Source organism: Anomaloglossus baeobatrachus, chromosome 5, assembly GCF_048569485.1.
Source record: "Anomaloglossus baeobatrachus isolate aAnoBae1 chromosome 5, aAnoBae1.hap1, whole genome shotgun sequence".
Classification (NCBI taxonomy): domain Eukaryota; kingdom Metazoa; phylum Chordata; class Amphibia; order Anura; family Aromobatidae; genus Anomaloglossus; species Anomaloglossus baeobatrachus.
The window spans coordinates 430675568-430690169 of record NC_134357.1 but is presented as its reverse complement, the minus strand read 5'-3'; the positions used below and the strand labels follow the sequence as shown (position 1 = coordinate 430690169).

The 14602-nt window shown below is 44.1% G+C and overlaps 1 protein-coding gene across 2 annotated transcripts in view; it reads right to left on the bottom strand.

The window, feature by feature from the left end:
- The window catches only part of EDN3 (endothelin 3), a 167222-nt gene extending 153784 nt beyond the window's left edge, over window positions 1-13438 (bottom strand). For both annotated transcript variants that reach the window (XM_075350372.1, XM_075350373.1), the window contains exons 1-2: window positions 13237-13438; window positions 8641-8965 (exon numbers count right to left, since the gene is read on the bottom strand). In XM_075350372.1, the coding sequence (XP_075206487.1) occupies window positions 8641-8965; window positions 13237-13288 (377 nt within the window). In that variant the 5' untranslated portion in view covers window positions 13289-13438. The remainder of the gene's footprint in view (window positions 1-8640; window positions 8966-13236) is intronic.
- Window positions 13439-14602: the final 1164 nt, after the last annotated feature.

Here is a 14602-nt window from a genome sequence, read left to right as displayed (position 1 = left end):
TTTTATATGTCGGGGACGCTGTTCCCCCCTCCCTCTTCCCCAGAACCTGCTGACCGATTTCCCGCCCTCCCTCCCTCCCTCTTTTGAAAGATTTTATAATATGTTTTGACAGGTTTTTCTTTTGTTTAGAATGCAAGTCACAGCTGGCGGTGTTTATGAGCAAAAGTTGGAGAGTACAAACCCGGGGATGGACTTGTCCTCCTGGAGATGGGGGTGCATACCGTTCCTGGAGCCAGTATTTTACGGTTTTACTGTTTTAAAGTAAAGTTAAAAAAGTTATGTTTTCATGGAGATGAAAGTTAAAAAATTAAGCTGTGCCCAACCCCATCCAACAAAGAATATGGTTTCCTATCGTGTTTTATGGGGGATCACCCACGGGAGGCGTGGTTTGTGGGCCATGGGTAATTTGTATATCTGCAGTCTGGCATATACAGTGCCTACAAGTAGTATTCAACCCCCTGCAGATTTAGCAGGTTTACACATTCGGAATTAACTTGGCATTGTGACATTTGGACTGTAGATCAGCCTGGAAGTGTGAAATGCACTGCAGCAAAAAAGAATGTTATTTCTTTTTTTATTTTTTTTTTTAAATTGTGAAAAGTTTATTCAGAGGGTCATTTATTATTCAACCCCTCAAACCACAAGAATTCTGTTTGGTTCCCCTAAAGTATTAAGAAGTATTTCAGGCACAAAGAACAATGAGCTTCACATGTTTGGATTAATTATCTCTTTTTCCAGCCTTTTCTGACTAATTAAGACCCTCCCCAAACTTGTGAACAGCACTCATACTTGGTCAACATGGGAAAAACAAAGGAGCATTCCAAGGCCATCAGAGACAAGATCGTGGAGAGTCACAAGGCTGGCAAGGGGTACAAAACCCTTTCCAAGGAGTTGGGCCTACCTGTCTCCACTGTTGGGAGCATCATCCGGAAGTGGAAGGCTTATGGAACTACTGTTAGCCTTCCACGGCCTGGACAGCCTTTGAAAGTTTCCACCCGTGCCGAGGCCAAGCTTGTCCGAAGAGTCAAGGCTAACCCAAGGACAACAAGGAAGGAGCTCCGGGAAGATCTCATGGCAGTGGGGACATTGGTTTCAGTCAATACCATAAGTAACGTACTCCACCGCAATGGTCTCCGTTCCAGACGAGCCCGTAAGGTACCTTTACTTTCAAAGCGTCATGTCAAGGCTCGTCTACAGTTTGCTCATGATCACTTGGAGGACTCTGAGACAGACTGGTTCAAGGTTCTCTGGTCTGATGAGACCAAGATCGAGATCTTTGGTGCCAACCACACACGTGACGTTTGGAGACTGGATGGCACTGCATACGACCCCAAGAATACCATCCCTAAAGTCAAGCATGGTGGTGGCAGCATCATGCTGTGGGGCTGTTTCTCAGCCAAGGGGCCTGGCCATCTGGTCCGCATCCATGGGAAGATGGATAGCACGGCCTACCTGGAGATTTTGGCCAAGAACCTCCGCTCCTCCATCAAGGATCTTAAGATGGGTCATCATTTCATCTTCCAACAAGACAACGACCCAAAGCACATAGCCAAGAAAACCAAGGCCTGGTTCAAGAGGGAAAAAAATCAAGGTGTTGCAGTGGCCTAGTCAGTCTCCTGACCTTAACCCAATTGAAAACTTGTGGAAGGAGCTCAAGATTAAAGTCCACATGAGACACCCAAAGAACCTAGATAACTTGGAGAAGATCTGCATGGAGGAGTGGGCCAAGATAACTCCAGAGACCTGTGCTGGCCTGATCAGGTCTTATAAAAGACGATTATTAGCTTTAATTGCAAACAAGGGCTATTCCACAAAATATTAAACCTAGGGGTTGAATAATAATTGACCCAAACTTTTATGTTGAAAATTTATTAAAATTTAACTGAGCAACATAACTTGTTGTTTTGTAAGATTTATGCATCTGTTAATAAATCCTGCTCTTGTTTGAAGTTTGCAGGCTCTAACTTATTTGCATCTTATCAAACCTGCTAAATCTGCAGGGGGTTGAAGACTACTTGTAGGCACTGTATTACTCGCCTGCCCCAGGGCCTTAGGTGACTGTGTCGGGCCGGACTAGTCCGGGGTAGTCAGCGGTGGCGGGGCCCGACTCCGTGACCCTGGTGGAGTCAATTAATATGGCGCTATGGGGGAGATGGTAATAAAGTTTGTATAAGATTCGTGACGCAACCTGTGGATTTCGGCTTTGGAGACGCAGCTGCTGGACGGGACTCCCGGGGCTGGTGTTGTGGCAGCTGAGGTGTTTCTGCTCCCCACAGGTGGAGCGGGTACCCCGGGGCAACCGTGTGTAAAGACTATGAAGGATGTTGATAGGATGCAGGACAAAGCAGACACCGGGCTTGCAGTTGAGATGTTTTACTCACTGTTAGTCTCACAGTTGCTCTGACCAGTTACCCGTGGTATGCCGGGATTCACTGTTCCGGACCTCCGCCGATCCCGAGCAGGTCAAAGGTCAATACCGGTGCACCCCTCAATGTGCCTTCCCTGGCCGTCTCACTAGCACTGTCCTTCACTGGAGTGTCCTGCGCCTCCGCCACCGAGCCCTGTCCAAGGGTGGCTGACCTCGGTCCTTTTATTGCCTTCCCTTGCAGGAGATGGGTGGCAGGTTGTGGCCTCGGGTGCCTACAGTAATCTCCTGAGCCGTCGGATTACTAAAGGAAATGTTTTTCTTTCTTTTGCCTGGTGATTGTCCCCGTTATTGCGACCAGATTCCTCCACCCCGGTGTTCTTGGTGGAACAAGTCCACGGAGGCCTCCCGCACATCCGTGGCACTCTGGAACCCCTTCCTTGGTGTCACCTGGACCTAGCAGGGCCCCTGGGTCTTCACCACAAAAACCAAGTCTCCTCACTCCTTTCTCCAGACTTCCTGTCACAGACTGCTGTCTACTGTCACTTCTCTGACAGACTGCCTAGTTCAAACTTTAACTAACCGGTTTTCCTAACTAACCCACTGGCTTCTCCTACACTCCCCCCTGCAAGGCTCCACCCCTCTAGGACAGTGAATGGGACTTAAGGCCCCATAACCAGGTATACTGGTCGCTGCTCCTCAGCATTAATGGGGTACCTGCCTTAAGCCCTGACCCAGTGTGGGACCTAACAATTGGTGTGTGCAGGTTTTGTCTGTGAACCGGTAGATGACCCCCTTTCTACTCCGGATGGGATACTACACCTCTGGATGAGGTGCAGTACCTCTGTGGCGACGAAAGCCTCAGGGGCGCCACATACACAAAGGTGATGGATCGGTAAAGGTCCAAATTTTGTGATCTCTGGAAATCCCCAAAATATGGTGACAGGCGATGCTTATGGCCTTTATTCTGCGCACTTCACTCACTTTTCAAGGCAATACCATAATGGAATCTCATTTTAAGGGGAGAACAGTTTTCATTACCCTTGTGTTCTCTGCAAATCTTCTCACAGTTGTGGGTTTACAGCAGTCATCTGTGAGCAAAACACATCAGCGGCGGCTCCAGTCCTGATCATTTCCATTTGGAGCAGCTATGGGCAGTTCTGTAGTACACCTTACGGCAGGAAATACATGAGCTGTCATTTAAAGCTGCAAGCTTTACAGGCGGATTTTAATGCAGATTTAGATACAGATTTTCCACAGATTTCACGCTTTGCAATACAAATAATTCCATACTAATCAACTACAACATCCGCTCTAAGCCAGGTGATGCCCCTCACTGTAAGGCCGGGGTCACCAGACCTCAGTTTTCTCATCCAAGAGAATTGGTTTGCTCATGCTAATGACACTCTGATCAGTTGGCATAGTGTGATCTGATTGTCTCAGATTAGAAAAGCCCATGTAGGAGAAAATGGAGAACAAAATCCATCTTCTCCAATGTTTGAGTTCACAGAAATCGGACTGCACTCAGATGTCATCCGAGTGTGGTCCGATGATTTCCACACTCATTCACTTGCATCAGGTCAAAATTTGGACATTCTGTCATGTCGTGGAACCCAAAAAACAAACATTGGTGTAAGCGAGCCCTTAAAAGTAGCCATCACTATTCTTTATACACCTCTGTACAAGGACCCAAGCTTTGCACATGTATCCATCATCCACCGCACACCTCTAATATGCCAGTACTGGACTTATAGCAGATTTGTTGCAGGACCTGTCCCAGGGTTTTCTCACATACGCTGAATACATTTTCAATTGTGGAAGTGTCTGAAACTAATCTGTAGCATTTCAATATGACCTAAGATAATGAGCCCACAAGACGTTTGTGTTGCGATTTTCCAGTAGTTTTTATAGCTGAGGTGTAGTCCCACTATTGGGAAGGCTAAAATCTACAGCGATATTTACAGGATAAATCTGGCACGCTGTGGATTTCTAATCCGCATCGCCAGTGAATTCACACTGTGGATTATTTCTCCCTAACGTGCATGAGATTCACTCACATCTCATTCACAATAATGCAAAGCAGATTGTCAATATACAGAACATCCAGCGCATATATTCCCCGTGGGTACACAGCCTAATAGTAGAAGTGGACCTCCAAACTTAATAAAGCCATTCGGCCCCAAATGTTAAATCCATTAACCTCCCTTCCCCTCTGCTTACCATGTGCCATCTATAAATCTAGTGTTTTCTCCCGTGGTAGAGGAGCCTTTTTGACCCCTTGGTTTAACCGCATCTTTAATAATCATATTGCCTATTTTTGTAGAAGGTCTACAAGGCTCGTGAAAAAGGAGGAAGACCTCCCAGAAAATTTGGCAAACCCCCAAGAAGCAGAAGGCCTAAAAAGGACCTAAGAGAATTCTCTGTTGCAGGCAACAATATCTATTGTTATTGAAGGCAAGCCTAGAATTTCATTTTCTGTCTATAGAGATTACATCTATAAACTATGAATTCAACGGATAGCCAAATATCCTTAAAAAAAAAATAAAATAAATAAATTTCCCCAGTTTCTTTACTTTATTCACTCATTGAAGTGGTGGTTAAAGGGAACCTGTCACCAGATTTGGCAACTATAAGCTGTGGCTACCACCAGTAAGCTCTTATATATAGTAGTCTAGAATGTTGTATATAAGAGCCCAGGCTGCTGTGTAGAACGTAAAAAACACTTATTATACTCACCTAGGTGGCGGTCCGATCCAATGGGTGTCGCTGCTCTTCAGTTCGACGCCCCCTCTTTGTTGCGATGGCTGCCCTCCTCCTTCACAGGCCCATGTGCATGACGCATCCTACGTCATCCAGCGAGGCCAGCATTGCGGTCCTGCACAGGCGCACTTAGATCTGCCCTGCTGAGAGCAGATCAAATTATTGTAGTGCGCACATGGTCTTTGATCTTTCCTTGAGCCTGCGCATTACAGTACTTTGATCTGCCCTCGGCAATGCCGGCCTGGGTGGATGTCGTAGGACACGTCATGCACACGGGCCTGCGAAGGAGGAGAATGGCCATTGTAGCAGAAAGGAGGCACTGGAAAGGAGAGCAGCAGTATAATAAAAGTGTTCTTTACGTTACACAGGGCGACCTGGGTTCTTATATACAGTATTCTAGAATGCTATATAAGGGCTCACTTGTGGTGGTACAAACTTATAGTCGCCAAATCTGGTGACAGGTTCCCTTTAAAATTATTTTACCTTTGTCTACCAGCCATAATTTTACAGACTATGTACACCGTTACACAGAATTGTTCTTATGATTGTAAAGAAATACATTTTCTAAATAGTCTTCTTTAAAAATGTTCTACCGTTTTGCAGCTAACACAGTAGCAGGAGGGAGCAAGAGATGGCTGTACACAGTTCTGCTATGGAGAGGGGTGGAAGTATGTAAAGTCTTATGGGGAGCAAAGAAAACAACCAATAAACAATGTAGAACGAAACAGTAACAATGCAGTGACAGGACAAGAATCTGCATAACTAATCATATGCTAAATAGTTGCAAGTCAGATTTATGTATGAGATAGCCAAGATGGCTGACTATAAAATGAAGGTAGTTTCATGCTCAAAGCTGGTGAGATATGGAGCCTGAAAGTCAAAAGTTCAAAACATTGTTACCCGTTTGCTTGTCAGTGCTTGTATGTAAAATAATTTTCCACGTGAAGGTGTCAATAGCCTTTAAGTATTACACACAATAATCAATGTGTGTGAAATTATATATATATATATATATATATATATATATATATATATTATATATATATATATACATAGCGTACAGACCAAAAGTTTGGACACACCTTCTCATTCAAAGAGTTTTTTTTATTTTCATGACTCACATTGAAGGCATCAATACTATGAATTAACAAATGTGGAATGAAATACTTACCAAAAAAGTGTGAAACAACTGAAAATATGTCTTATATTCTAGGTTCTTCAAAGTAGCCACCTTTTACTTTGATTACTGCTTTGCACACTCTTGGCATTTTCTTGATGAGCTTCAAGAGGTAGTCACCAGAAATGGTCTTGCAACAGTCTTGAAGGAGTTCCCAGAGATGCTTAGCACTTGTTGGCCCTTTTGCCTTCACTCTGCAGTCCAGCTCACCCCAAACCATCTCGATTGGGTTCAGGTCTGGTGACTGTGGAGGCCAGGTCATCTGGCGTAGCACCCCATCACTCTCCTTCTTAGTCAAATAGCCCTTACACAGCCTGGAGGTGTGTTTGGGGTCATTGTCCTGTTGAAAAATAAATGATGGTCCAACTAAACGCAAACCGGATGGAATAGCACACCGCTGCAAGATGCTGTGGTAGCCATGCTGGTTCAGTATGCCTTCAATTTTGAATAAATCCCCAACAGTGTCACCAGCAAAGCACCCCCACACCATCACACCTCCTCCTCCATGCTTCACGGTGGGAACCAGGCATCTAGAGTCCATCCGTTCACCTTTTCTGCGTCACACAAAGACACGGCGGGTGGATCCAAAGATCTCAAATTTGGACTCATCAGACCAAAGCACAGATTTCCACTGGTCTAGTGTCCATTCCTTGTGTTCTTTAGCCGAAACAAGTCTCTTCTGCTTGTTGCCTGTCCTCAGCAGTGGTTTCCTTACAGCTATTTTACCATGAACGCCTGCTGCACAAAGTCGCCTCTTAATAGCTGTTCTAGAGATGTGTCTGCTGCTAGAACTCTGTGTGGCATTGACCTGGTCTCTAATCTGAGCTGCTGTTAACCTACGATTTCTGAGGCTGCTGACTCGGATAAACTTATCCTCCACAGCAGAGGTGACTCTTGGTCTTCCTTTCCTGGGGCGGTCCTCATGTGAGCCAGTTTCTTTGTAGCGATTGATGGTTTTTGCCACTGCACTTGGGGACACTTTCAAAGTGTTCCCAATTTTTCGGACTGACTGACCTTCATTTCTTAAAGTAATGATGGCCACTCGATTTTCTTTACTTAGCTGCTTTTTACTTGCCATAATACAGATTCTAACAGTCTATTCAGTAGGACTATCAGCTGTGTATCCACCAGACTTCTGCACAACACAACTGATGGTCCCAACCCCATTTATAAGGCAAGAAATCCCACTTATTAAACCATTTCCGGTGACTACCTCTTGAAGCTCATCAAGAGAATGCCAAGAGTGTGCAAAGCAGTAGTCAAAGCAAAAGGTGGCTACTTTGAAGAACCTAGATTATAAGACATATTTTCAGTTGTTTCACACTTTTTTCTGAAGTATTTAATTCCACATGTGTTAATTCAATGTGAATCTACAATTTTCAGAGTCATGAAAATAAAGAAGACTCTTTGAATGAGAAAGTGTGTCCAAACGTTTGGTGTGTACTGTACATACATACATACACACACACACACACACACACACACACACTAGTGATGGGCAAATAGTACCTATTTGGATCCGGATTGTTCATAACCAATCCCAAAGTACTATACTAGTATTCATCACGAATAACAAACCTGATGCAAGTCAATGGGGAACCCGAGCCTTTTTCATTAAAATTTCCCAGAAAAATGCTTGGGCTTCCCATTGACTTGCATTAGGATATATTTTATATACACACACGGCAACCAGGGACTGCAGAATTCAATAAGGTCAGGCTAAACCTTAAGAGATCACCCCCACTAGGTAGAGTTTAAAAAAAGTTAGGTGGGGGGGTCCAAACTTTGTGATAAACCCACTGCTGAAAATGATTCACAGCTTGAGCATAGAAAGATCAGGCTCAATCCTTTTCCATAGAGCTGAATTGGACATTTAGAAACAGCCAATGGTTGGTCATAGTGGTCTGTCCGCCATGCCATTAATGAGCCATAAAATAAAACGTGGATTGCTATTGGACTAGCTCTCCAAGTTTGGGCTCACCGATTCTCTATATAAGAAGGAGAAAGATCACAGATACTTGACCTCTGCCGATGTAACCTCTATGGAGGACATAGACACACTTGCACATGTTTCAATAATGTATTATATAGGATACACACTGAAGCATATGTAGAAGGACCCACTGTGGAGATGATTAGGTGTTATACAACCCAATATCTTGACCATTAGACTGTAGACCAAGCCTGTACTACTCTACCATAGGCGCAAGGAACCAATGTAGATCTCAGAACGCGCACTATAGGTGGCTACTGATCCAATAAGGACTGGTCACGTTCCACTGAGAGGACACCACACCCATCATACACAAGATGAGGCAGGATTAGTACCTTTACTTACTCAGGCGTATTGATCCATATGATGTCTAGATGACAGTAGTAGACACACTCCTTGTCTTTGTACGTGTAACACGTACAGCGTCGCTCCCTCCTGTGGGCTCCCCCAGAATCTGGCTCCAGGTGAAAGCTTGGGCTCATTTGCTCATATCCAGGAATTGGGGTTCCTTGAGGTCCAGGTGAAGCTGACCCAGGGGGAAGGGTTACTCCTGATTGGAGAAAAATAGTCGACGACTCCTTGTCTCCCCTGCTAGCTTTTCTTCCTCCCTCCTTATCTTGGAGGCTGCCCTTAGCCCCTGGGAGCTGGGGCAGAAGAGCCAGAACAAACCCTGAAGTCAAGAAAGAGGGTAAAAGTTAAAAGTATACTCTGAGCATGCAATGTTATTTTCGGTTAAAGGGCATGTTTACTTTTGCAAACACATTTTATTATTACTTCATTATTATGTAATTGTAATGCTCCAATGCAATAAGATAATAAAAATTATTGCACTCATAGAAACACATAGATCAGCTTAGAACTTGTATACCCAAGATGGGAGAACATTTTTAATCGCGACAATAGTGCTTCAGGGCGATAAAAATAGGATTGCAAATGTGGACTTGCCCTTTAAATTACTATGTACCAAACAGCAGTATTTTTTATCTATACTGATTAAAAGTTGTGCACATGAATATGCACCGCATTTCTACATAACCTGCAAATTTACATAAGGGATGTAGGGAACATGGATTTGTCTTAAAAAGTAAGCACATACCCACAGTCCTGCCTGCAATACATGAGATAACTTTGTGCTCATACATTAAAAAAAAGACATCAGCACTGCCTGGCACTAAGACAGATTCATCGACTACAAAAAGGAGAGGGATCTACTGTATAATCATAAAAGTGAGTACACCCCTCACATTTTTGTAAATTATTATATCTTTTCATCGGACAACACTGAAGATATGACACTTTGATACAATATAAAGTAGTCAGTGTACAGCTTGTGTAACAGTGTAAATTTGGTGTCTTCCAACTAACTCAAAACACAGCTATTACTCTCTATACCGCTGGCAACAAAAGTGAGTACACCCCTAAGCAAAAATGACCACATTGTGTCTAATTAGCCATTTTCCCTCCCTGGTGTCATGTGACTCATTAGGATTACAAGGTCTCAGGTGTGAATGAGGAGCAGGAGTGTTACATCTGGTGTTATCGCATACACACTCTCTCATACTGGTCATTGGAAGTTAAACATCTCACCTGATGGCAGATCTCAGGATCTGAAAAAATAATTGTTTTTCTACATAAAGATGGCCTAGGCTTTAAGACGATTGCTACCGCTTTGAAACTGTGTGGCAGCACAGTGGCCAAGACCATACAACGGATTAACAAGACAGGTTCCACTCAGAACAGTCATTGCCATAGTCGACCAAGGAAGTGGTCAGTGTCATATCCAGAGATTTTCTTTTCAATACAGACATATGAGTGCTGCCAGCCATACTGCAGACGTTACAGGGGTGGAAGGGGGCGGGGGGGGGGTGTCAGCCTGTCAGTGCTCAGAACATACTCTGCACACTGCATTAAATTGGTCTGCTTGGCTGTTGTCCCAGAAGGAAGCATCTTCTAAAGATGATGCACAAGAAAGCCCGCATACAGTTTGCTGAAGTCAAGAAGACCAAGGACATGGATTATTGGAACCAAATCCTGTAGTCTAATAAGAACAAGATAAACTTATTTGGTTCAGATGATGTCAAGCGTGTGTGGCGGCAACCAGGTGAGAAGCACAAAGGCAAGTGTGTCCTGCCTACAGTCAAGAATGGTGGTACATAACATTCCCAAACACACCTCTAAGGGGCACTTTGCAGACTACGACATCGCAGGTGCAAAGTCGGTGGGGTCAAATCGAAAGTGACGCACATCCGGCATCGCAGTCGATATCGTAGTGTGTAAAGCCTTTTTGATACGATTAACGAGCGCAAAAGCGTCGTAATCGTATCATCGGTGTAGCGTCGGTCATTTCCATGATTTGGAAATGACCGATGTTACGATGTTGTTCCTCGTTCCTGCGGCATCACACATCGCTGTGTGTGAAGCCGCAGGATCAAGGAACATCTCCTACCTGCGTCCTGCGGCTCATGCCGGTTATGCGGAAGGAAGGAGGTGGGTGGGATGTTTACGTCCCGCTCATCTCCGCCCCTCCGCTTTTATTGGCCGCCTGCCGTGTGACATCGCTATGATGCCGCACAACCCGCCCCCTTAATAAGGAGGCGGGCTGCCGGCCAGAGCGACGTCGCAGGGTAGGTGAGTGCATGTGAAGCTGGCGTAGCGATAATGTTCGCTACGCCAGCTATCACCATGATATTGCAGCTGCGACGGGGTCGGGGACTATTGTGCTCGGCATCGCAGCATCGGCTTGCGATGTCGTAGTGTGCAAAGTGCCCCTAAGATGACCACTACCTTGCTAAAGAAACTCAGGGTAAAGGTGATCGACTGGCCAGGCATTTCTCCACACTTAAACCCTATTGAGCATCAGGTGGAGAGAACAAGGTCTCTAACATCCATAAGTTCTGTGATGTCATCATGGAGGATGTAAGAGGATCCAGTGGCTCCTGTGAAGCTCTAGTGAACTCCATGACCAAGAGAGTTAAACCAGTGCTTGAAGATAATAGTGGCCACACAAAATATTGACAATTTTGGAACAATTTAGCCATTTTCACTTAGGGGTGTACAAATGTTTGTTGAGCTGTGTGTTGAGTTATTTAGAGGGCACCAAATTTACACTGTTATACAAGCTGTACACTGACTACTTTACATTGTATCAAAGTGTAATTTCTTCAGTGTTGTCCCATGAACAGATATAACAACATATTTACAAAAATATGTTGCAATAGTTCCATGGCATAAAATCACAGCAATAAAGAAAAAAAAAAAAATCCAGTGCTCTAGGCTGCGTACATACAATAAAACCTCAAGGGGTTTGCACAATTTTTAAAAATTGCTACAAAAGGAACCATTTGTTACAAAAAATTGTGGTAAGAAAAAGCCACAACATGTGACTCAGCTTTATTAGCTGGCTTGTTTTTTGTTTTGTTTTTTCAACTGAAATTAAAAAAAAAAAATAAATACAATTTTTGAGAAATCCCCCCAAAACATCCCACTATTGAAACCAGGTGGGATCACATTTCTTCCCGTATATGAGTAATTTGAGACTGCTTCTGCTTTTTTTTTTTTAGTGTTTTTATTTACTTGTAAAAAAAAACATGGTGGGTTAAATAGTTTTTAAATCTGGGTACATTTATAACATTAATTTTTAAAGTTCCTTACAGAAGTCTATAGGAAGAACGCCAGAAGAAAATAAAAAATGTGTAAATAAATATATATATATATATATATATATATATATACACATACACAGTATATATATTATATAATCTTGTATATATAGACTTTTCACTAATCTGTTTCTGACTTTAGTGGAACATCTGGCCGCAGCATTTTTTGGCAGAAAAAAAAACCTGAAAAGACTGCAAAAATGATGTGGATAACTACAGACTATAACTCATTCAGACACCGTACATTTTCATGGACAGAACATATCCCTTCTATTCTATAGACATGTTCAACCGTTCATTTTTTAATTACATTTTTTGTCCATTTTTGACCCATTTTATAGATCATATCTGACCTATTGAAGTGAATACGTCTGAGAAGACAGAAAGACGCCATCCTTGTGCTACCCACTATTTCTGATTTTGATTTTTTTCCTTTTGGGATACTAGATATCGCACCGCTGGTAAAACTTTGAAGCCTGAAAGTGGACCTATTTCCAAAACAAAAACAATAAAAACTGTATACCTACTGATCCTAATCGAGTTTTCCATCACATAAATCATATGTACACTCCATAGTTGGTGTGATTACTCCCCTGGAACATATAATAAAATAAAAAAGCCACTAAAAATGCATCTTCTGTTCTGTTTTCTTAGGAGATTGCAAATATTTTAGATCTCAAGATAGATTAGATAAATTCCATATTAATTTAGATAGATTCCATATTAAATTACTATTGCCCTGGTCCAGAATTGCAGAAAGTTGCCTGAGATCTTGGAGTACAACGTCTTGTGAGTTCACATTGCCTTACAAAAACCATAAATGAATGTAAACTCCTGTTATAAGACGCATCAGATCTCCATAGATGACTAAGGCAAACTTCTAACCCCAGTGACCTCAATGATAAAGGTTATAATCCCCTTAAATTGTATGAGATCTTCAGATCTAAACTCACATGGCAAGACGAGCTCCATATTACATCCTTATAGATTACAATCACCTCCAAAAATGTAAAGCACTCTCTTACCTACAATGTAAACCATTTCCTCTAGGCAGGGAACAGACACCCCCAATTCTTGCCATTTCCAGACTCAGTAATGACCTGAGCACCTCCTTTCTCACCTATACATTACATGCTATAGGTGGGAGTTAGGCTATATATATATATATGACCAGATCCCAATTCATTCGCCAGGTTCTTCTCAGACACCTGCATCTGCTGAGAGCTGGAGTTACACCATAGCCAAGGGTGCAGTGATGGTATAAACATTGGGGCACACTTACCTGTGTTAGAAGTGACCAGCAGTCCCAGTATAAACAATAGCCTCTGCTCCATGAACCCAGGTGTAAAGTATCCAGAATGTGATGCCACAAGTCCTCTAGAAGATCCCTGCCAGGCTGCCCTGTCCTGGGCTCACCATTCCTGCCTGTGCCCCTGAGAAGTGAGGTAGCTACAGGCTGCTGGAGCAGAGAATACTGAAGAGATACCCTGCTGCTCTGTGCATAAGAAGAGCCGAGAGGAGCTATAAAGCTGGGGAGCAGGCGCCACCCACAGGCCATGAGCATCATTACACTGCCCCAGCACCAGGCTGAGCCCCTAGATTACACAAGTGTGCGGGACCATGAGCTCCCACTACAGGGATCAGCCACACTGCAGAGCACATCCACACTGCAGAGCACATCCACACTGCAGAGCAAATCCACACTGCAGAGCATATCCACACTGCAGAGCACATCCACACTGCAGAGCAAATCCACACTGCAGAGCATATCCACACTGCAGAGCACATCCACACTGCAGAGCAAATCCACACTGCAGAGCATATCCACACTGCAGAGCACATCCACACTGCAGAGCAAATCCACACTGCAGAGCATATCCACACTGCAGAGCACATCCACACTGCAGAGCAAATCCACACTGCAGAGCATATCCACACTGCAGAGCACATCCACACTGCAGAGCACATCCACACTGCAGAGCAAATCCACACTGCAGAGCAAATCCACACTGCAGAGCATATCCACACTGCAGAGCACATCCACACTGCAGAGCACATCCACACTGCAGAGCACATCCACACTGCAGAGCAAATCCACACTGCAGAGCATATCCACACTGCAGAGCAAATCCACACTGCAGAGCATATCCACACTGCAGAGCACATCCACACTGCAGAGCATATCCACACTGCAGAGCTCATCCACACTGCAGAGCAAATCCACACTGCAGAGCATATCCACACTGCAGAGCAAATCCACACTGCAGAGCATATCCACACTGCAGAGCACATCCACACTGCAGAGCATATCCACACTGCAGAGCACATCCACACTGCAGAGCTCCCACTACAGGGATCATCCACACTGCAGAGCACATCCACACTGCAGAGCACATCCACACTGCAGAGCACATCCACACTGCAGAGCAAATCCACACTGCAGAGCATATCCACACTGCAGAGCAAATCCACACTGCAGAGCATATCCACACTGCAGAGCACATCCACACTGCAGAGCATATCCACACTGCAGAGCTCATCCACACTGCAGAGCACATCCACACTGCAGAGCTCCCACTACAGGGATCATCCACACTGCAGAGCACATCCACACTGCAGAGCAAATCCACACTGCAGAGCTCCCACTA